This window comes from Equus przewalskii, chromosome 25 (genome assembly GCF_037783145.1).
Source record: "Equus przewalskii isolate Varuska chromosome 25, EquPr2, whole genome shotgun sequence".
Lineage (NCBI taxonomy): Eukaryota > Metazoa > Chordata > Mammalia > Perissodactyla > Equidae > Equus > Equus przewalskii.
Window position 1 is genome coordinate 22578191 of NC_091855.1, and position 21119 is coordinate 22599309.

The following is a 21119-nucleotide window of genomic DNA, read 5'->3' on the forward strand; positions in this document are numbered from 1 at the left end:
TGGGGCTCAGCTGGGGGCAGGAGTGGGGAGTTGTGAGCACGTGGAGAAGGCGACACTGAGGGCCCATAGCGGGCACGGCCACCTGGCTTGTTTCCTTCTAATTCATGAGGCATGTTTAACAGTGTAGTTGGAGAGGCAGCAGAGTCAGGTAGAAAGAGATGGATTTTGGAATCAGAAGACAATGACTCAAACCCTGGATCTACTGCTTACTGGCTGAGTAACCCTGGCAAGACCCCTAAATGTTTTAAGCCTCAATTCTTGCATCTGTGCAATGAGGAGAATGATAGTACCCCTTCAACTCTTACCTGGATAAGGTGAGATAATGTATGTGAAAGGTTTCGTGTACTATAAAGGACCATGCATTTGCTATGAGGACCATGGTTACAGAGTGTGTGATGAACAAGGTTTTGTTTCTCAGCAGCTTATATCGTATGCTGGTCCAGTCAATCAACAATTCAAATAGAAACTAATGATTATGGAGAAGAGAATGTGAAAATTATAAATCAGGGACCTATTTGTACTTGCATTGTGCTGACATGTCATTTGGAAACTTAAGTTTCATCCTCATTTTAATATGAGATTATTAACTGAGCTTGAGTGTTAGTAAAACATAAGACGATAGCGAAGTCATACATACTTGGGCAGTCGCAATCTTTATCATCTATTAGTGAGTACTGATAAATTGAATGAAGACAGGAGTCTTTTATTTCAAAGACTCCAGGTGGATTATATGTAAAGTGTGACTAAAATAATTGAATTGATTTTGAAAAATAAAACATAATTTGGGGGCCGGCTCCATGGCCGAGTGGTTAAGTTTGTGTGCTCCGCTGCGGCGGCCCAGGGTTCGGATCCTGGGCGCGGACATGGCACTGCTCGTCAGGCCACGTTGAGGCGGCGTCCCACATCCCACAACTCGAAGGACCCACAACTAAGATATACAACTATGTATGGGGGGATTTGGGGAGATAAAGCAGAAAAAAAAAAAAAGATTGGCAACATTTGTTAGCTCAGGTGCCAATCTTTAAAAAACAAACAAAAAACACCACATAATTTGCATGTTCTAGAATTAGATAGTGATGTGACTAGAGTAAAAACTACTGAATTGTACACTTTAAAATGGTGAATTATATGGTATGTGAATTGTATCTCAATTAAAAATCAAAAGCAATTTATTAAAGCAGTAACTGTATTATAAAAAATTTAGAGATTCAAGAAAAAATTTTAATTTCACCAATTCAAACTCATTATGATTTTGCTATACTTTCTTCTAATGCCTTACTATTATGTCCATAGTGTTCTATCAATATAATGAACTATTTTTCTCATTATTCTTAGCATTTTTCCATGCTGTTACATAGTCTTCACTTAAAATGGCTATTTAATACTCCATTGTATGACCGTTCTATAATTTACTTAACTATTTCCTTTCTCTACTTTTAGGATGCATCTACATATATTATTTTCTATTATAATCAACTCTGTGCTGAACATCTTTATACATAAGATTTTTTCCCATGTCTTGGATTATTTCCCTAAGAGAAATTTCTAAAGTTATGTGTATGAATCAAAACATGGCTGAGAGAAATTGAAGACCTAAGAAATGGAGAGAGACATCATGTTCATGGGCTGGAAGACTCAATATTGTTAAGATGTCTGTTCCCCCCAAATAAACCTATGGGTTCATGGCAATCCCAATCAAAATCCCAGCAGGCTTTTTTATATAGATTGACAAGGTGATTCGAAAATTCATGTGGAAATGCAGAGGCCCTGGAAAATAATACTGAAAAGGAACAGCAACTTGAAGGACTAATAGTACCTGATTTTAAGAATTATTATAGAACTATAGTAATCCAGACAGTGTGGTATTAATGTAAAGATAGACAAAGTGATCGATGGAACAGATTAGAGAGTCCAGAAATAGATCCCGACATATATGGACAATTAATTTTTAACAGTGGTGTGAAGGCAAGTCAGTGTGGAAAGGTTTATCTTTTCAACAAACAGTGCTAGAACAATTAGGTATTCATATGCAAAATTGAACTTTGATCCATGCCTCACACCATATATAAAAATTGATTCCAAGTGGATCCCACACCCAAGTGTAAAGCCTAAGACTATAAAACTTCTGGGAGAAAACAGGAGAGAAAGTAGTTATGATTTGGGTTAGGTAAAGATTTCTTAGATATAACACCAAAAGCATGACCCATAAAAGAAAAAGTGGTAAATTTTACTTCATTGAAATCAAAAGCTCCTTGTTTTTGAAAGATGTTGTTAAGAAAGAGGAAAGATAAGCCACAGACTGGGAGAAAATATTTGTGAATCAAATATCTGGTAAAGTACTTGTATATAGAATATGTAAAGAACTCCTGTAACTCAATAATATGAAAACAAACCAGTAAAAATTGACAAAAGATTTGAATGGACATTTCACCAAAGAATATATAGAGATGGTAAGTAAGCACATAAAAAGGTGCTCAACATCATTAGTCTTAGGGCAATGCAAATTTAAACCATAATGAAATACCGTTATACATCTTAGATTGACTAAAACGAAAAAGACATTATACCAAGCACTGGGTGGATGTGGAGGAACTCTCATACGCTGTTGGTGGGAATGTAAAATGGTACAACCACTTTAGAAAACAGTTTAATTTCTTAGAAAGTTCAACATAGCTGCTATACAATTTGACCATTACATTCCTAAGTATTTACTCATGAGAAATGAAAGCATTTGTCCATACAAAGACTTGGACATGAATGTTTATAACAGCTTTATTTGTACTCAAAAACTGGAAACAACCCAAATGTACATCAACAGATGAATGAATGAATGAATTGTGGTATATGCATGTAATGGAATATTACTCAGTAAGAAAAAAGAATAAACTGTAATAATAAAGAATATTGTAAAAAATATATATATATAATAAAAAAGAATAGTATACTTGCAACAACACAGATGGATCTCATAAAAATTATGTTGAGTGAAAAGCCAGACCAAAAAAGAATATGGGCTGTATGATTCCATGTATATAAATCTCTAGAAAATTCTAGTCTCTACTGACAGAAAGCAGGTCAGTGGTTGTCTGGAGGTGGGAAGTATGTGGAGAGATGGGGCTGGAATTAACAAGGAACACAGAACTTTTGGGATGATGGATATGTTTACTATCTTGATGACGGTAATGGTTTCATAGGTGTATAAATATGTCAAAAAGTATCAGATTCTACTTTTAAATATGCGTAGTTTATTGTTTGTCAAAATACCTCAATGAGGCTGTTAAAATGAACAAGTAAATTATAGTAACGGATTATGATCCATTAAAAAAAGTAGAAATCTTTGAGTCCAAACTGATATAAATAAATGAATAAATTCAAAGTTTGATAAAGAACTGGTTATTGACAAAATTTGGAAGTACCTTCCCACAAAATACTTAACTACAAAGTGAAAACAAGTAACTTTAAGTGAGGAAGCCAGGTGGATAACCATCTTAATGAAGTGATCAAAATTGACCACCAGTAGGAGACAAATCAAAATTTTATACCACTTGATAGGGTGTAATGAGAAGAATGGAGCCTTTTTATAAATTGTTGGATTTGATTTACTAATTTTTTTTTTTTTAGGATTTTTGCATCTATGTTCACAATGAATATTGGTCTGTCCTGTTTTTTTTCATGTATTTTCTGTCTGGTTTTGTTATCAGGGTAATGCTGGTCTTTTAGGACGAGTTGGGAAGTATTTTGTCTTCAACTTTCTGGAAGAGTTTATGTGGAATTGGTATATTTCTTTCTTAAAAGTTTAGTAGAATTCACCCATGACACCATCTGGGCCCGGAGTTTTTCTTGTGGGAAGGTTTTTAACTACATATTCAATTCCTTTAATACATAGAGGGCTTTTCACATTATGTATGTCTTGCGTGAACTTTGACAGTTTGTGTCTTTCATGGAATTGTCCATTTCATCTAAGCTGTCAAATTTATTGGCATAAAGTTGTGGTTAATAGTACCTTGTTGTCCTTTTAATAGTTGTAGTGATGTAACTTCTCTCATTCCTAAAAGTGTTAATTTATGTCTTCTCTTTTTTTTCATGATCAGCTTGGTCAGAGGCTTATCAATTTTGATCTTCTCATAGAATCAATTCTTGGTTTCATTGATTTCTCTTCCTCTCTTTTTTCTGTTTTCTGTTTCATTGATTTCTGTTCTTATCTGTATTATTTCCTTTTTTCCTGCTTACTTTGAGTTTTATTTGCTCTTCTTTTTCTAGTTTCTTAAGGTAGAAGCTGAGGTCATTGATCTGAGACCTTTCTTCTTTTTCTAATATAGGTGTATAATACTATACATTTTCCCCTAAGTACTGCTTTATGCCATCTCACAAATTTTTATATGTTGCATTTTCATTTAAACTCAATTTAAAATACTTTCTGATTTCCTTTTTGACTTCTTCTTTGACCTGTAGGTTATTTAAACTGTGTTATTTAGTTTTCAAATATTTGGGGATTTTCAAGAGTTTTTTTGTTATTGATTTTAATTCAGTTCCCTTATGGTCAGAGAACATATTTTGTGTGCTTTGATCCTTTTAAATTTATTGAGACTTGTTTTATGACCCAGAATATGGTCTCCCTTGGTAAATGTTCCTTTTGCACTTGGAAAGAATGTATATTCTGCTCTTGTTGGGCAGAGTATTCGATAAATGCCAATTAGGTCAAGTTGGTTGATAGTGGTGTTTGGGTCTTCTATATCCTGACTCATTTTCTATGTATTTGTTCTATCACTTATTGAGAGACAGGTATTGAAATTTCTGTCTGTTATTGTGGATTTGTCTATTTCTCATTGCAGTTCCGTTAGTTTTTACTTCCTGTATTTTGAAGCTCTGTTGTTGGGTGCAAATCTTTAGGATTGTTATGTCCTCTTGAGGGATTGACTTCTTTATCCTTATGAAATGATCTTTATCCTGGGTCATATTCTTTTCTCTAAAATCAGTTTTGTCTGATATAAACATAGCAATTCCAGCTTTATTTTGATTAGTGTTGGTATATCTTTTTGTATCCTTTTACATTTAACCTATTTGTGTTTTTATATTTATGTAGATCAGTATTTCCACCTGGTGTCATTTTCCTTCTGCCTGAAGGCTGTCCTTTAACATTTCTTATAGTACAGAGAGATTAATTCTGTCAGCTTTTATATATTTGAAGGACTTTTTGTTTTACTTTTGTTTTTGATGATGTTTTTGCTGGGAATAGAATTCTGGGTTTGCTTTCAGTGCTGTCAAAGGTTTTGCTCCATTAACTTCTGCTTGTATTATTGTCAGTTAGAAATCTGTCATTCTTATCTCTGTTCCTCTGTCCATAGTGTATCTTTTTTCTCTGGATGCTTTTAAGGTTTTCTCTTTATCACTGATTTTGGACAATTTCATTATGTAGTTTTCTTCATGTTTCTTGTGCTTGGGGCTTGTTGAGATTCTTGCATTTGTTGGTTTATAGTTTTCTTTTTTTAAAGAAATCAAATTTGAAAAATTTTCAGCTATTATTTCTTGAAATATTGTTTTCTCCATTCCTCCCATCTCCTCTCCTTTGGGGACTCCACCTACATATTTACTGGGTTGCTTGGATTTGTCCCACAGCTCACTGATGCTCTTTTCATTTTTAAAAATTATTTTTTCTCTGCGTGTTTCATTTTGAATAGTTTCTATTGCTAGCTCTTCAAGTTCACTAATCTTTTCTTCTACAGTGTTGAATCGACCGTTAATCCCATCCAGTGTATTTTTCATGTCACATGTATGGTTTTCATCTCTGGAACTTTTGTTTGGATCTCGCTCACTCTCTCTCTTTTTATTGCCTGTGTCTCTGCTTAACTTTTGAACATACAAAATACAAGTATAATAACTGATTTTATGTTCTTCTCTACTAATTCTACTATAGGTTTTAGTACTATATTGGTTTTGATTGATTAGTTTTTCTTCTTTTTACCTGTTGTATTTTCCTGCTTCTTTGCACGCTTGATAAGTTTTTAACTAGGTGCCAGATATTGCAATTTTATCTTTTCGGGTGCTAGATATTTTTGTATTCCTATAAATGTTGTTGAGCTTTCTTCTGGGACACAGTTAAGTTACTTGGAAACAGTCTGACTTTCTTTCAAGTTTTTCTTTTAATATTTGTTAGATGGGAATGGAGCAGTGTTTAGTTTGGGATATTCCCTATTTCTGAGGCAAGCCCCTTCTGGGTATTATAACAAATGCCCCATGAATTATGAGATTTTCTAGTTTGGCTGGTGGAAATAGGCCCTGTGTGAGCTCTGGGTACTGTGAACCCTAGTCTTTTTGTTTTTTTTTTTCTCTGGACTCAGGTAGTTTTCTCATGTGCATGTGTTTGACTGGTACTCAGCTGAAAATGTGAGATGGACCCTCCTCAGATCTTTGGTGTTCTTTCTTTGTATAGCTCTCGCCTCTCCAGTTCTCTGTCCTGTGAACTCCAGCTGCTTTGGTCTTCCTGGACTCTTAGCTCCTTCTCCTCAATTCAGGGAATCCTCTGGGCACTGCCCCGATCCCCCCTCCCTGCATGGTGGCTTGGAAACTCTCAGTGCAGCAAACTGGGGCAATCGTAGGGTTCACCTTGTTTCCCATCTCTCAGGAATCACCGTCCTTCATTGCCTGATATCCAGTGCCTTAAAAGCCAGTTTTTTATTTCAGACAGAAAGGTAATTTTAGTCCTTGTTTTGGAAGAGATGTCAGGATGACAGAAGACTGATAGCTCAGCAGCCTGAAGTTTAGAGTTTCAGTGTCCTATGATGGGGAAGACTGTGGGAGGAGCAGGTTTGGTGGTGGTGGGAATGGTGGGAAAGTCATGATAAATTTGAGGAGCTCATTGGACATTGGAGTGATATCAGAGAGGCAGTTGGATATGTGAGTCTGGAGTCAGGGGAGAGAGTTAGGCAGGGGATGTGCGTTTGTGTCTTATTAGTATGTAGATGGTATTTACAACCGTGATACTGGGTGAGATCCCCAAGGGAGTATAGCTAGAGTATTGTATTAATCATGTTTCTTTTTCTTGTACTTTCTGATCCTTTGACATGGTGGGGCCTTGCTGACACTGGAAGAACTGCCCCTCTTAGGGTTAACTAATTCCTGGAGATAGCAAACAACTCTCCTGGGAGCATGCCTTGCATATGCAAACCAACCAATCTAGGGCCTACACCCACTAACCACCTCCTCTGTCGGCTCTTAGACTCTGGACCACTATCTGTCTGCCCTTATCACCCCAGGGCCATGAACCAAACAACTAGGGACAGCCCCTATGCCCCAAAGCCCACTAAAATTATTCAAAATAGCCAATCTTAAGCCTGCTTACCCTGCCTCACCCATTCTTTCCCATGGAATCCACAATAAAAGCTCTCACCCACATTTTCCCCTTGCTCCCTGTGTCTCGTGGCCAACCCTGGTGCTTCTCCGTGTGGCCCTGCATGGCATGCCAAGCCTCCTGCGTCAGGGAACTGTGAGTAAAAACTTCTTCCTTTATGACAGTCATTTCTGTGTCTATGTGTCTTTCCATACTTGATTAAACCAAATCCTAGGTGCCCTTGCAACAAGCACAGAAATGCCAGCTCTGTCTAAGTGGAGAACATGCATTACCTCACCTCTTTTAACCTTCACAGCAGCCCCCTGAGGTAGGTACTGTTATTATCTTCCTTTTATAGATGAGAAGACTGAAGTACACAGAGGTTACGTATCTTGGCCAAGGTCACCAGCTTCTGAGTGGTGACGTTGGGACACAGACTCTGCTCTTGACCAGGATCTACCCCACGTGTGGTCAGAGGAGAGACAGAGAACACTCCTAAGGATTGGGATTAAATTTGTTGTCAAGCTCCTTCAGAACTTTTATAAAGTGCAACTTGTTTTTTTCCCCAAGACATGATTAATTTTACTTTGTTCCCTAAACGACAAAGCAAAGGGTGACATCTGGAAAAGAGACCCTGGAGACAGTGCTGGTCTCATTTCTTGGGGATGAGGGAAGGGTTACAATTCCATTCTCACGATGAAGAAGACACACATGGATCACAGCACCCTGCCAAATTGGGGAAGAGATGCTGGACTCCTCTCTCTGCACCAAAGCTGGTTCAGCCTGCATGGCAGAGTCTTGTACAATGAAAGTTGAAAAAAAAAGTCAGATGCACTTTTCTATTCCCAGAAGATCTTGAAGAAGGATGATTTAAAAAAAAAATTCTCCCTCATTATGGACATATTTTAGTTTTAATAAATTTGAAAAATACAGAAAAACCTCTAAAGAAGAAAAAATACTCTTGTAATCTCACAGCCCAGAGATACCACTGTTAACATTTCAGTGCATTTCCTTTGAGTTTTGAGCTTTTGACTAGAAGAATTAATCAAAGGTCTTTCTCTCTTTGGGGGTCTGTCACCTCTTTCACTGTCTCTTTCTTTTTTCCTGAGTTGTGTGGGGTATGTATGTGTGTCTGTCTAACTGCCTCTTTCCTTCTGTCCTACACACACCCCTAAACCCCACTGGAGATATTGCCCCGTTCTGATGGGGAGCCCCATTGATTCTGTCTGACTTTGGCACCTTTCTGCCAAGTTTGGGGGCCGAGGCCACTGCTCTTGGGGGTTAGACAAGAGTAAAGAATTGCCCTCCTTGGGCTTTTGCTCCATCCCTCCCAATCAATAATTAATCAGCACTGAGTTGTTCTTATTAGCTATTCACTGTCCCTCTCCCAAACCCCAAACCAAGCTGGCTAATGACAATGCTCTTAATTAATATGAGGCAGATTAAAACTCATTACAGCAAGGTTATTGGTAATGAGATAATCATAAGGCAAGTTATTGAGCTGGGAGTGAAAACGAAGTTGGAGGAGGGGCAGGGAGACTGCGCCAGCTGTTCCTGCCACATTTTGGCAGGGATGGAAGTGGGAGTGTGGGGGCTCTGCAGTGAGGACATGCTGCAGGGACATATCTACCCAGCCAATGAAACCAGGTGCCGGGTAAAGACAGGACTTGGGTCTAGTGAGCAAATGGGTGGTCAATGTTGAGGTGGTAGGGAAAGTATGAAGAGAACCTAAAGTTGGTGTATTTAGAATAATGCTCTATAGCTATTTGCATTTCTTATGCACGGATGCTTTGCAATTTAGATGGCAAGAGCATGAAATTAGCTATTGTTTCTGTTCGATTGTGGTCCAGACTTCTTGGACTGAACAAAGTACAGGGAGTGTCTGGGTCTGGAGTGTTTTATTTTTTTTTCCTAAATTTCATTTTTCTAGGAAGATTGATTTTTTTTCCCTCTCTGTCTCTTACCATCATTTATTGAGCACTGATTATATGCTGGGCCCTGTGCTAAGCTCTTTTTTATGCATTGCTTTGTTTAATCATTACAGTGACAGTTATTTTTATCCTCCTTTTACTGATGAAGAAACTGAGGCTCCAAAGTTAATTCACTTGCCCAAGGTTATAGGCCAAAGAAGTGGCAAAGTAGGATTTGAACCCAGGTCTTTTTGATTTCAAAGCCAGTGCTATTAACCATTATGTTATATGATCCCTTCTTATTATATTCAAGACCAACTACAGCTTGCATTGGCCTTTTCAACTGTATATACTTGATTCAACTTCCGTGGCCACCCTGGGGTCCAGGCTAGTGGGCGTGACCTCTCCAGCACATGTCATAGCTGGGAGTGACAGGGTACCTACCTTTGTTGCCTGCCACTTGAGCTTCTCGTTTCATGGATGCATGTCCACCTCTAGGTCTATACTGTGAGCTCCTTGCCCGTGAGGACCGTGGCTGTACTTCCTTGCATCCCCACAATGCCTTGGACATAGAGCAATTCAGTTGATGCCTGCTTCCTAGTACATGGTTGAACACCAAAGTTTCACTGTTTAATGGCTCCGGGACCTTAGGAATGTCATGGAACCTCTTTGAGATTATTTCTTCATCTTAAAAGCCCCACAGGAAGATCTATTTTACAGAGATATTGGACAGATTTAAAAACAATAACTACTCCCACCACCATATTTGAGTGTTCACTGTAGGCCAGGAATAGTACTTAGAATTAATTTATTATGGTTGTTACTAACTTATAAACCTGAGCTGTCCCATATGGTAGCCACTAGCTATAAGGGGTGATTTAAATGTAAATTATTTGAAATGAAATAAAATGAATAATTCAGTTCCTCAGCCACATTTGCCACATTTCAAGTGCTCAGTAGCTACGTGTAGCCATGTAGCCAGTGGCCACATATTGGACAGTGCAGAACATTTCCATCACTGCAGGAAGTTCTACTGGACAGCACTGTTATGACTGACTCCCACTTACCTGCGTATCCCTTCTGCTGCTTATGCCTGTGTAGGTGCTCAAAGATGTGTGTAGTAAGGAGGAGTAGATTCAAGAGAATGCAGAGGGTCAGGAGATTCTGGAAGCTTGGCCTTTTCATTGAGCACACTTGCCTGAACAGGGGTAGGAGAGAATTGTGAGATTCCTGTATAGGATCCTTGCTGCCAGCAGGCTTAGCTCCTTACGGCACCAAATTAAGTGATGCCGGAAGAGGGAGTTTGCACTAAGCCAGCAGTTTCTTGAAATTTTGAGTGGGACCTGCCTTCTGATCCCAAGTGGAGCTGTCAGAGCTGGAGCTGGAAGGGGATCCCGGAGATCAGAGTGCCTGCTCTGTTATTCAGCATTTGTATCTTTTGGCCTTAAAGGAACATTTAAATTTTTTGGTGAGTGGCAATGTCTCTCACCTCCATATGACAGAGAGAAAGAGAGAGAGAGTGTGTGTGTGCATTTATTTGGAAGATGGTTGAAGGTGACCTTGGGGCTTCTTTAGTTGAAATGTGGGTGCCATTTACAGTAGATGCTGACTCAGTTTCACGGAGAATGGTTTGGTGAGAGTATGACCCGTAGTCGTCATCAATCTACATTTCTGGCTCATGCGCGGCTTGCCCTGAGGTACACAGAGCATACAGACACACATGGTGTCTGTCCCCGCTGGCTGATGTGCCAAGGAACCAGTGAGTGGGAGGTAGACCTGCCTTACTCGGCTTGTGTGACTGGAGAAGGCTCCTTGCATTGCCCAGACAGTATCCTGAAGGAGACCAGCACTTTGTGCCTAGAGACACCCTGCTTGGGACTGGCTCAAGCCACAGGTGAGGGCCAGCAGAGCTCTGATCCCTAGTGAGAGGGCTTGGCAGGGTGAGGCTGCTCCTTTTTGAGGGCTGCCAGCGACAGAGACAAATGCAGATGTGAATCCAGACCAAAGGAAATGGTGGGGCAGGTTTTCAGCAACACACGTGTACACGTGCATGTTGTTATGTTGTTCTCTTGACCTGAAATGTCCTCCCTTTTAATCCCAATCTTTTCAGATTTAATTTCAGGGGCTAATCCTGTGTATCAGCCAGGGGCCAGTCATGCCAGTAATTTGATGGGGGAAACTTTAATATAAAGACCTATTAACTAGTAAAAGGTAGTTAACTCCTACAAGGAGTAAAAGAAGATTCCGAGGGTACAGAAGTAATACATGCATATAGCAACTCTCTCTCCAGGGCGGAGGGGTAGTGAACAAGGACAGAACTAAGGGCTCAGCTGAGGGCCTCCCACCCACAAGGCGGAGAGTCAGGGCTGTCCTGGTGGGGCTTACCAGGTAGTGAAGAAATTCAGTGAGTGTCCACTGGTCTGTGAGGGCCACTGACCCCAAGCCACTGACCCGCTGGCTGCTGAGCTGAAAACGGCACACGGGCACCAGTAAGGGAGACTTCTTGCTCCTGCTGTGGCCTCACAGTGTCCCTCCAGAGCTGCCTGTTGACAAAGCCTATTAGCAAGCCATCTGACAAAGAAGAAATAATACAGGGTCCAGCTGCCACATCACAAAGCAGGGCAAAGAAGGGTGCATTTGTATCTGAGAGGCCATAAATTCACGAGTGGCCCACACACTGCTGCCCCTCCCGGGAGTCAAGCCTCTCTATCCAGCCCTCTTGTTTCTTCCATCTGTAAGATCCTGCAGGACTCAGTGTGATCCTGCTGCCGTGTGTCATTCTCTGTGCACGAGTGGCTCTGTTGCTTCTCCCCGTGTGATAGACTCAGTAAGTCCCACGTAAATACCTGGTGGTTGATGTCTTTGCTGGGAGGGGAGGAGAAGTGGGGTGTGTCTTCACCCTGTCTTCTAGTCCTCACTTCCATTTGGCATTGACCCCAGAACAGCTTTGGCGTGGGGTTGATTGAGTCTTCTTGGGGGAGCAGGCCTCTGGGTGCCAGGGCAGCCCGCACTGGGAGCATCTGGCTTGATTTGGGCTCTGGTCCCACCATACCTTAGGACTAAAGGATTGTGGATGCCTTTCTGGCTGCTTCTTATTCTGGTGACTGTGATCTCTCAGCTGAGTTGGAATTGAGGGACAATTATTTGTGCTGCAAAAAGTCATTTGTTCATAGCAGTCTGGACCCTGGTACCATGAGGAAATGCCTGGTACCATGTTTGGCCATGTTTGCCTTCTTTCTCACATCCTCAGAACTAGGGCTTGAGTGTGGCCTTGGCCAGCCACAGCACTGACCTTCCACCATCTGACACTGGCCAGCTCCATCCCCCGTTCCAAATTCTTAAGAAAGAAGATCCACTCCTTCCCCCAACATCCTTTGATTCATCTAGGGGCTTGCTCTCTCTCTTAATTCTTAGAATTAACTTTCTTCTCCCTATACCCTCCTTTCAGGCGAAAAAGACTCTTCTTGGCCCAGCTTGGACCAGGTATTCACATCAAGGCTGGAGGGCTCTGCCTAGGGGGATGGAGTCATGTGTACATAGGGTTCCCCAAGAGTGTGTTGGGGTGGGATGCAGAGGTATCCAGCAGAGCCGGAAGTGGGCAGGGCCTCGAGGGCCTAAGGATAGCCTGCTGGTGTCTGGAATCTGGGCGTCCTCTCTGCTGTGGTGGGAGGGGGCAGATGGGCTCCCTGGCTGCTGGGACAAGGGTGCTCAGGGCTATAGTGTTCTCTTAATTTCTAAAGTAACAGTTTTCTGTATGGTTCACTTGGCAACTAATTATGTGGGCTCTTTGAACGTTTCCTCCATCTTTGTTCCCAACTGTTATTTAACTCTTCACATGATTGCCTCCAATATGTGTGTAATTACGTCAGCATCTTTCACAGCACTTACGAGAGGGTGAGTCCGTTAGAGATGTTCACCTTCTCTTGGTTGACTCCACGGGTCAAAGAGGGTACCAGGTTTCCACAGGGCGCTGGGCTCCCTTGTCTTGTGTGTGTGTCCATGGCCCCATCCTGCCTGAGATGCTGTTGCTTGGTAGTTCCAAGATCCTCAGCTGAGCTGGGGTGATGCCTGGGGGGATATCTCCCAGCTCTGGAAGGACAGACAGGCATTGGGCTGCAAGTTAAGGCTGCCCTGTCTTAGGCAGCCTGCCCAGCTGCCTACCCCATGTGCCTGATACCACCCAGTTAATAGGAGACTCCTGCTAAAGTTTGCTGAGTTAAAAGAGCCCTCTGTTTGGAGTATTTTCTAGACTTTCCCTTGACATTGATTAGCTATTTCTTTATAAGCAAAACCTCTGAGTTTCTTATCTTTAATGATGCCGATACCTGCCTCCCTGAGCTGCTGTAAGGATGAAAAGAAATAATGTATATGACCATGTTTTATAAATTGTAGACCTCCAAGCAGACAGTCTGTGAGTTGAGTGGCAAATACATTAACTCAACGTACACTTGAATGAATCATGAGTAGGTTAGATTTGGTTAAAAGCTTTGAATGAATGCTCTTTTCTGAGAGAATGGGACCCGGATCAGGTAAGTTTTGATGGAAAGGAGATCAGAAGCTTTGTGCCGTGTGAGAAGGCCGGCCTCAGTGTGAGGTTGGAATTGACTGCTCTGGGTACCGACACTGAAGGAGAACATTGAGGGAGAAGGTGAATGAAGGGGTGTGTGTGTGTGTGTGTGTGTGTGTGTGTGTACGCAGGGGAGTAAATCAGGATTTTCAAGCAGAGGGGACGGGAAAAGGGAACAAGGTTCAGTGGACAGTGTGCACTCACACCTTTCGGGCCCCGGCCTCTCTCCCTGCAGGTGCACCTCCGTTCTGCCAGGCGTCTCTGTGAGCTCTGCTGTGCCAACCGGGGCACCTTCATCAAGGTGGGCCAGCACCTGGGGGCCCTGGACTACCTGCTGCCCGAGGAGTACACCAGCACGCTGAAGGTGCTTCACAGCCAGGCCCCGCAGAGCAGCATGCAGGATGTCCGCCAGGTCATCCGCGAGGACCTGGGCAAAGAGGTACCTGCCTCTGCCAGGCGGGAGGGGCCCCAGGCCATGTGCTTTGAAAAAGCCCAGGCAGAGCTCTGGCTGCCGGGTGCTGGGATCCACCGCTGGTGCAGAACCACACTTCACGGCAATGTTCAGTGCTGAAATCAGAGGTGGGAAGGAACGTCAGTGGCCCTCAGTGAACCACATGAAATAGTTGATACTCAACTGTTTTTGACATGCAACCTAATAGGATTTGTATGGTTCAACCTAATAGTATCTATCAACTATTGAGGGTTTACTGCGTGCCGATGGCTGTGCTGTGTTCTGTGCAGTCTCTCACTTAATCCTCATGCAGACATGAGGTAGGTTCTATCATTAACCCCATTTTGCACGTGAGAGATGGAGGCTTAGCTGGTAAGGTAAAATGTCCAAGGGCTCTTCCATAAGTGATTCCAGCGCACTGCTCTATGATGCCATCAGTAAGCTGCCCAAACCATTCAGTGCATTGGCTTTTCTGGAATGTCTCTGGCAGGCAGTCATCCAGCCACTACTTGATTACCTCTAGTGACAGGAAGCTTGTTCTGTCATCTGCTGCCCAACATGGTCCCTTGTTTGGTCAGTTGTATCTAATTGTAAAAGTGTTTTCTCCTGAGGGCTAAGCCCTGCCTCCTCAAACCTTACTTTTCCAGTCTTCATTTTGCCCCCGGAGCAACAGAGAAAGGGGCTACGGGCCCTTCTGTACACAGCCCTGGTCACACTCCTTTGGACTTGTGCCGTTGTCTGCAGGACGTGTGGAACCCACACTGGGCCCAGTGGTGTGGACCCTCGCTGGCCTCTTCTGGTCATCTTGCTTCTGGGGATAGCGAGGGGACTGAGCAGCCATCGGCGGGTTGCTGAGCTGCAGGGTCAGGCCCAGCCCTAGAAGTTGTGTGCTGTAATTTGAGGAGACCTCAGAGATCTCTACTAAACAAACTTCCTCTCCCCACTCACCTATTACTGTATTTGAAATTCTCCTCTTTGAGAGAGAATCCTTTGGGTCTTCTAGACTTTTTCTGAGCAAAATAATCTTAAAGTCAAGCCTTGATCAGCTGCTGCCTTTCCTGAGATTAGTTTAGAACCTTTGATGCCTCCTGATTACCCTAAAATGAAATGCTTAGCAGGGCTTTCCAGGTGCCCCCCATCCGCCTTCCACCTGCCTTGTGTTTCATGTCCATAACCTGGTGGGGCAGAGTGGCATCAGAATTTGGGCTCTGGAGCCAGGAGCTTGGACCTTGCACACATTATTTATCCTCTTGGATCCTCACTTTCTGTATCTGTAAAATGGGGCAGAGTCGTGAAGATTAGAAGAGATAATGAATATAGTAAAGCACTTAGGGCAATACCTGACCTGGAGCAAGTGCTCAACAAATCTTAGCTACTGCTGTTATTGTGATTACTTCCCTGTGCCCTGGTCACACTGCACTGCTTATTGCAGGTTCACTGTGTCCCCTTAGCCCTCAGTGCCTATGCCGTGCTCCTCTGTCTGTCTGGAGCATCTTTACTCCATTCTCTCCCTGTTAAGTAATTCTTTGTGTTTCTAGGCCGTTTGTCCATCTACCCATCCATCCAGCAAAGGCCAGGCACTGTGCTGGGAGCGAGGTGTCCTGGCCAAATCCCAGCTCTTCTGTGAAGTCTACTCTGATCCTCTGCACAGCTTTGCTCCCGCCGCTTGTGCGTCTTGTGGCTTGGTTAGTTGTGTCTAGGTGGTTCCACTGCAAGTAATAAAGTCTTTGGGAATGAAGACTGTGATGGTCCTTTTACCCTATAGCTACAGCACCAGCACGGTAGCTGGTATACACTGGGTGCCAGTGTTTGTTTAATGAACCAATGGATGAACAAGTGGCAGCTTCCTTGGGCTACTCAGGGCAGGGCAGAGAGTAGGGGCAGAGGTTTCATAAAGATCAGTTGTTCTGTTTTTGCTGATCTGCAAGGAGCTGGCCCTGGCCGTTGGTCCCTTAGTGCAGAGCTGGTGTCAGGTGCCCAGCATCCAGCCAAAGATGTCCCTCTCCTCAGTGACAGCCTGGCCTGGAGGGGGCCTTATTAAGTGACTCTCTGAGGGGCCTGAATCACACAGAAGGTGAGCATAGACACCTAAGTGGACTCTCTTCCCACTGAGGAGCATCTTCAAAGTGGGGGAGATTGAGTGAAGGGTAAACCTGATTTCAGGCTGGAGTCAGGAGCAGACCACAGGCTGGGTGGGAGGAGCAGGGTTAGGATGCACGGACCCCAGGCAGAGGGGACAGGATTGGCACATGCGTGGCTTTGCCTCTTGCCAAGACTATTGGCCTCCTGCTTCCTACAGCACGAGATTCACCCCCAAATTAAAACTAAATAAATCACTGTAATAACAGTGTGAGGTGCATCATTGCTGGCATGTGGCAGCTCAGCGGGGGCGGATGCAGGGGAGGGAAGGCAGCAGATTAACCCTTGGAGGCCGATTTGTTTGAGGAGAGCTGGAGGGGGAGGCAAGAGCCGCTCAGTGGCTTCCTCCAAGCCAGTGAAGCAAGATGGGAAGTTCAGGGTGTCAGCAGTCATGGTGGGCCCACCCAGCTGCCCAAAGCATGTTTGAGGTTGGAAGATCTCATCTGCGTCTTCAAGGCCTCGTCTCTAGGCACCCCTGGCCAAGTAGCCCTGAGTGTGGGGGCCTGTCGCTCCTGCCCCTCAGGTTGTCCCGAGCCCTCTGAGAAAGGGAGGCTAATGTCAAGGTCGCAGTTCTGAGGGGGCGTCCCTCACAGCTGAGAGGCTCAGAAACCTCTAGTTTCTTACCAAGGCCCCTGCAGGCACAGGATCAAAGTCTTCCTTCCCCCTTTCTTCCTCCTCCTCCTCCCTCCCGCGAAGATGGCGTTTGTTCCCTGTGACACGCTTTCTCAGGCTGTGGGTGGAGGGAGGGGAACGGGGCTGTGTGGGAAGCAGGGTAGGTGGGTGTGGGGGTGGGAGGGCGGGGCAAAGTCACTCACTTTGCACTTCCCTCCTCCTCCAGCCCCTCCCGTGATGCTTCTCAGGGAGCAACCCTTCTCCCAGGAAGATGTTTGAGCAGGCCCGCTAGTCCTGTTCTCCACACCTGCCCTGAGACCCTCAGTGGAAAGTTCTGTTTCATTCCTGGTTTCAGGAGTGTGGTTAAAGGAAGCTGAGTCTGTCACGCCTCCCCATCTTCTTTCCAGGTCCAAGTCCTTGGGCGGGCTGTGAAGCTACCCGGAGCTCCAAGTCTGCACAGCTGCCCTCAGTCTCAAACTGAAGAGAGCGGAGTGGTGGCTGGGGAGGAGCTCGAGGCTGGTGTGTTCCAGCCCCTGCTGGTTGGTTCCATCTAGGCCTCTTGGGGACCCTGCCCATCAGTAGAAGCCTTGGAAGGTCACTAGTGTCCTCAGACCAATCCTGGTCCCATGTCTAGGGCTGGCCCTGAGGGGCGTCCCCAGCACAGAGGTGGGGCTGAGAGTGAGGTTGTAGCTCCTCTGGATCCCATGACTTACATTTGATTCTGGGTTAGTCCAGATCCCTGGGCAGCAGCCAGTGCCATCAGTGTGGAGGTGAGGGCAAGGGAAGGGGCACCATCCTGGCGTAGGAGTTGGCTTAGGCAGGGTGTATGTGGCCTGGGGGTTGGGGGGCCACATAGTTGAGGGAGGGGCATGGGAGCGAGAGGACGAGACCTCACACCTTCTGATTCCAAGGCCTGTGCTTTGTCCCCCATGGAACAGAGCTTCTGTTGGGAAGAAATTCTTTAGGTAATCACTTTTCTATGTGTCTGTGTCTTGAAGTTTTCTCAGCTAGTATTACCAGAAAGAAACTTACTTTTCCCTTTTATTTTGAATGTTAGGCTTAAGTCCTGAAGGACAGGTTCTGAGAAGCAATTAGAAGCCTGAGCTCTAGGAGATAGGGTCATTTCTGCTGCCCCGAATGTGACCAGTGTCTGGAGTGGGTTAGGGATGGTCTCAGCTTTGGTCTCCTGACTGCCCTTGGGGCTGTGGGTCCAGGTGCAGTGCTGACCTTGGCCAGCAGATGGCGCTTGAGCCTGAGAGTCAGGGAGGGGTGTTGAAGATCTACGTCCCTTCCCTTCCGGCAGAGGAGAGCCTCACAGGTGGATGAGACTCAGGTCCTGTCTACACCTGGGCATGGTCCATGCTGTGGGAGGAGCCCGGGCTGACACTTCTGGACCCTTACTGGGGCAGACACAGGCCTAAGCCATGAGGCTACTGACTACCCTGGTCCCCAGGAGCTCTTGGCTCCGTGCTGGAGGAGCTGGCAGGGTTCTTCCCACTGACCACCTGCCCATCCTTACAGCTTTCTCATCTAGCTTAGGAGTCCTCAGAGGCCCCCTGCAGCTCCAACAGCCTGCAGTTCTGTGGTTTAACACCTTTTCCTTCATGCTTCCATTCCTTCTCTCTTTTGCTTGTCCAAGCAGCTGGTATTTAGTGAAAAAAGGCACAGTGCTGGAAGTTGTGGGTGCAGCCAACAATGGTCAAGACCTCATTCTGGCCCCTGTAGTCTGGGGTCATTGGGAGGTCCCCTTATCACCATAATACCTGGCCACGTAAATGTCTTGGGGTTTGCAAGAGAGAAAATGGAGAGAGAGGGGGAGAGAGGTTACATTTGGGTGCATGGGGGCTTTGTGAAGCAGCTGACATCTGACCCAGGCTTTCAAAGATGCCTGAGGCTGGAGGGGGCGGAGGTTGGAGGGGAGGATGTAACTGATGAATGAGATGGGTGTGGCAAAGTTGCAGGCCCTGGAAAGCACAAAAGTATGGAGAGTACATGGTGAACAGTCTTGTTGATTAGAATATGGGGTTCAGGTCAGTGAATAGTGGAGCTGAGGTTGCAAAGTTGGGGCTGAGGTCACATTATGAAGGGCCTTGGATGTTCTTTCCATAATGTGAGCCTGAGGGAGAGGACAACTGGAGAGGGACCTGAGCAAGGAAGAATGGAATGGGGTGGGGTTGGTGGTGGAGGGGGCAGTTGAAAGAACTCACCTAAGAGTTCCGTTTATAGGAATGTGGGAGATGAAGTCCTCTTTTACAGGTGGGGGAAGGTGGAGGAGGGAGTTTTGAGATGCGTGGAGAGCTTGGGGATAGGAGTTACAGTGGGACTTAGGAAGAGATGATGGAGATGTCAGCTGCACCAGTAGAGTTGTCTTTGGTCATGGACACACACACATCTCACCCCCCGCCCCAACACATACAGACAAGTCAGATCTTATTACAATTTATTTCAAGAAATGATCCAGCTTTGTTTGTTGTTCTGGAATATAGTTGTATCAGATAGGTCCTTTCTAGCCCTGAAATTCTGAGAAACACTGAAGGAAGTGAGGTCTGTTGGAATAGAGCACAGAAACACCTTTGTTAGGGACAATGCACATACTGGTGTTGGGGTGTTGGGGTTTGGCTTGTGTACTCTGAAACATGTTTCTTCAGTCTTTTACCCCTCAGCTCCCACAGTGGGGTGAGGCTCTAGACTTGACCTTATTTTGTAACTTCCCATAGTCCCCGGGGCCGGGTGCTGTGTGTCACAGGTGCTCAGTGTTCTTGATGGACCATCTGACTGGAGTGGCTGTGAGAATGCGGAAGAGAACCATTATGCATCAGGTGGGAGGATGCGCATCCATTGTTTCATATGAACCTACAGGTACAGGTGGAGGGCGACGTTTTTGTCTCGGTTCACTCAAGGTGTAAGCAAGAGTTCAGAAAAGAGGTAAAGAAGCTCTTCCGCCAAGCACATCAGTCGTGTATCCAGCTCGGCTGGGGTGGCAGAGAGAAGGCACTCTAAGCGCAAGGACCAGGAGGAGCAGAAGCAGCAGGTGGAGGAGAGACAGGAGACCTGGCCTGTGCGAGGGCTTCCTGGTGATGGGAGCACTGAATAGATGCAGTGCAGAGACTGGAGGGGGAGCTTTTGTGGAGGCCTTGGGGCCCTGGGGAGGGGGCGGTGGGCATGGATAGTGACGGCCGACTCTGGGATGACCCTTATCATTTCTGCATGGCTGCACATAGGACCTCTGCTGGCATGTGGAGAACTCTGTGAGAACTAGGAAAAGGTACCCTCTCAGGGTATCCCTTCTTCCAGGTGGTGGCAGCTCTACTAGGGCTGGATTTAATTATTTTAGGGTTCTCCAGAGAAGTAGAACCAATAGGATGTGTGTATATATATAAAATAAATAAAGATGGATTGATTGATTTTAAGGAATTGGTTTGTGTGATTATGGAGGCTGAGACGTCCAAAAGCTTCAGGGTAGGCCATCAGGCCAGAGACCCAGGAAGAGCTGATCTTGCAGTTCAGATCTGAAGGCCTTCCGCTGGCAGAATTCCCTTTTGATGAGGAGGTCAGTCTTGTTCCATTCAGGCCTTCAACTGATTGGATGAGGCCCACCCATGTTATGGAGGGCAATCTGCTTTATTCAAAGTCTGCTGATTTAAATGTAAATCTCATCCCAAAGCATCCTTACAGAAACATAGAATAATGTTTGACCAAATATCTGGGCACTGTGACCTCGCCAAGTTGACACATAAAATTAACCCTCATGGTTCCCCACATGGCCCGTGGTGGGGTCTGCACATTTGTACCCTCAGTCCTACTTTGACATGACACTTGAGCCTCATATCAAGCCTCTGAGGTGGGCCAGAGCCAAACTGCCTGTGGTTTATTAGCTTTGTGACCTTGGGCATGTGACTTACCTTCTCTGTCCCTCAGTTTCCTCATCTGTAAAACTGGGACAGTAACAGTACCAGCTGCGTCGGCTTGCTGCGTGTGTTAAACGAATTCACGAATGTGGAGCATGTAGAGCATGCCTGGCACAGAGCAAGCGGCCAGTGAACATCAGCGGTTATTTCTGTGTTTGTCAGATGTTTTATATTGCGAGGAACTGAGGTTCTGAGAGACTCGAAA

The 21119-nt window shown here is 44.9% G+C and overlaps 1 protein-coding gene across 6 annotated transcripts in view; it reads left to right on the forward strand.

The window, feature by feature from the left end:
• Positions 1-21119, forward strand: part of ADCK1 (aarF domain containing kinase 1) — a 138562-nt gene that overhangs the window by 28466 nt on the left and 88977 nt on the right. For 5 of the 6 annotated variants that reach the window (XR_011532806.1, XM_070593289.1, XM_008536602.2 and 2 more), the window contains one exon: positions 14040-14243. The exons of the other annotated variant lie outside the window; for it this stretch is intronic. Coding sequence is in view for 4 of the 5 variants with exons in the window: in XM_070593289.1 (XP_070449390.1) it covers positions 14040-14243 (204 nt within the window). In the remaining variant the exon portion in view is untranslated. The remainder of the gene's footprint in view (positions 1-14039; positions 14244-21119) is intronic. 6 annotated transcript variants of the gene reach the window in all.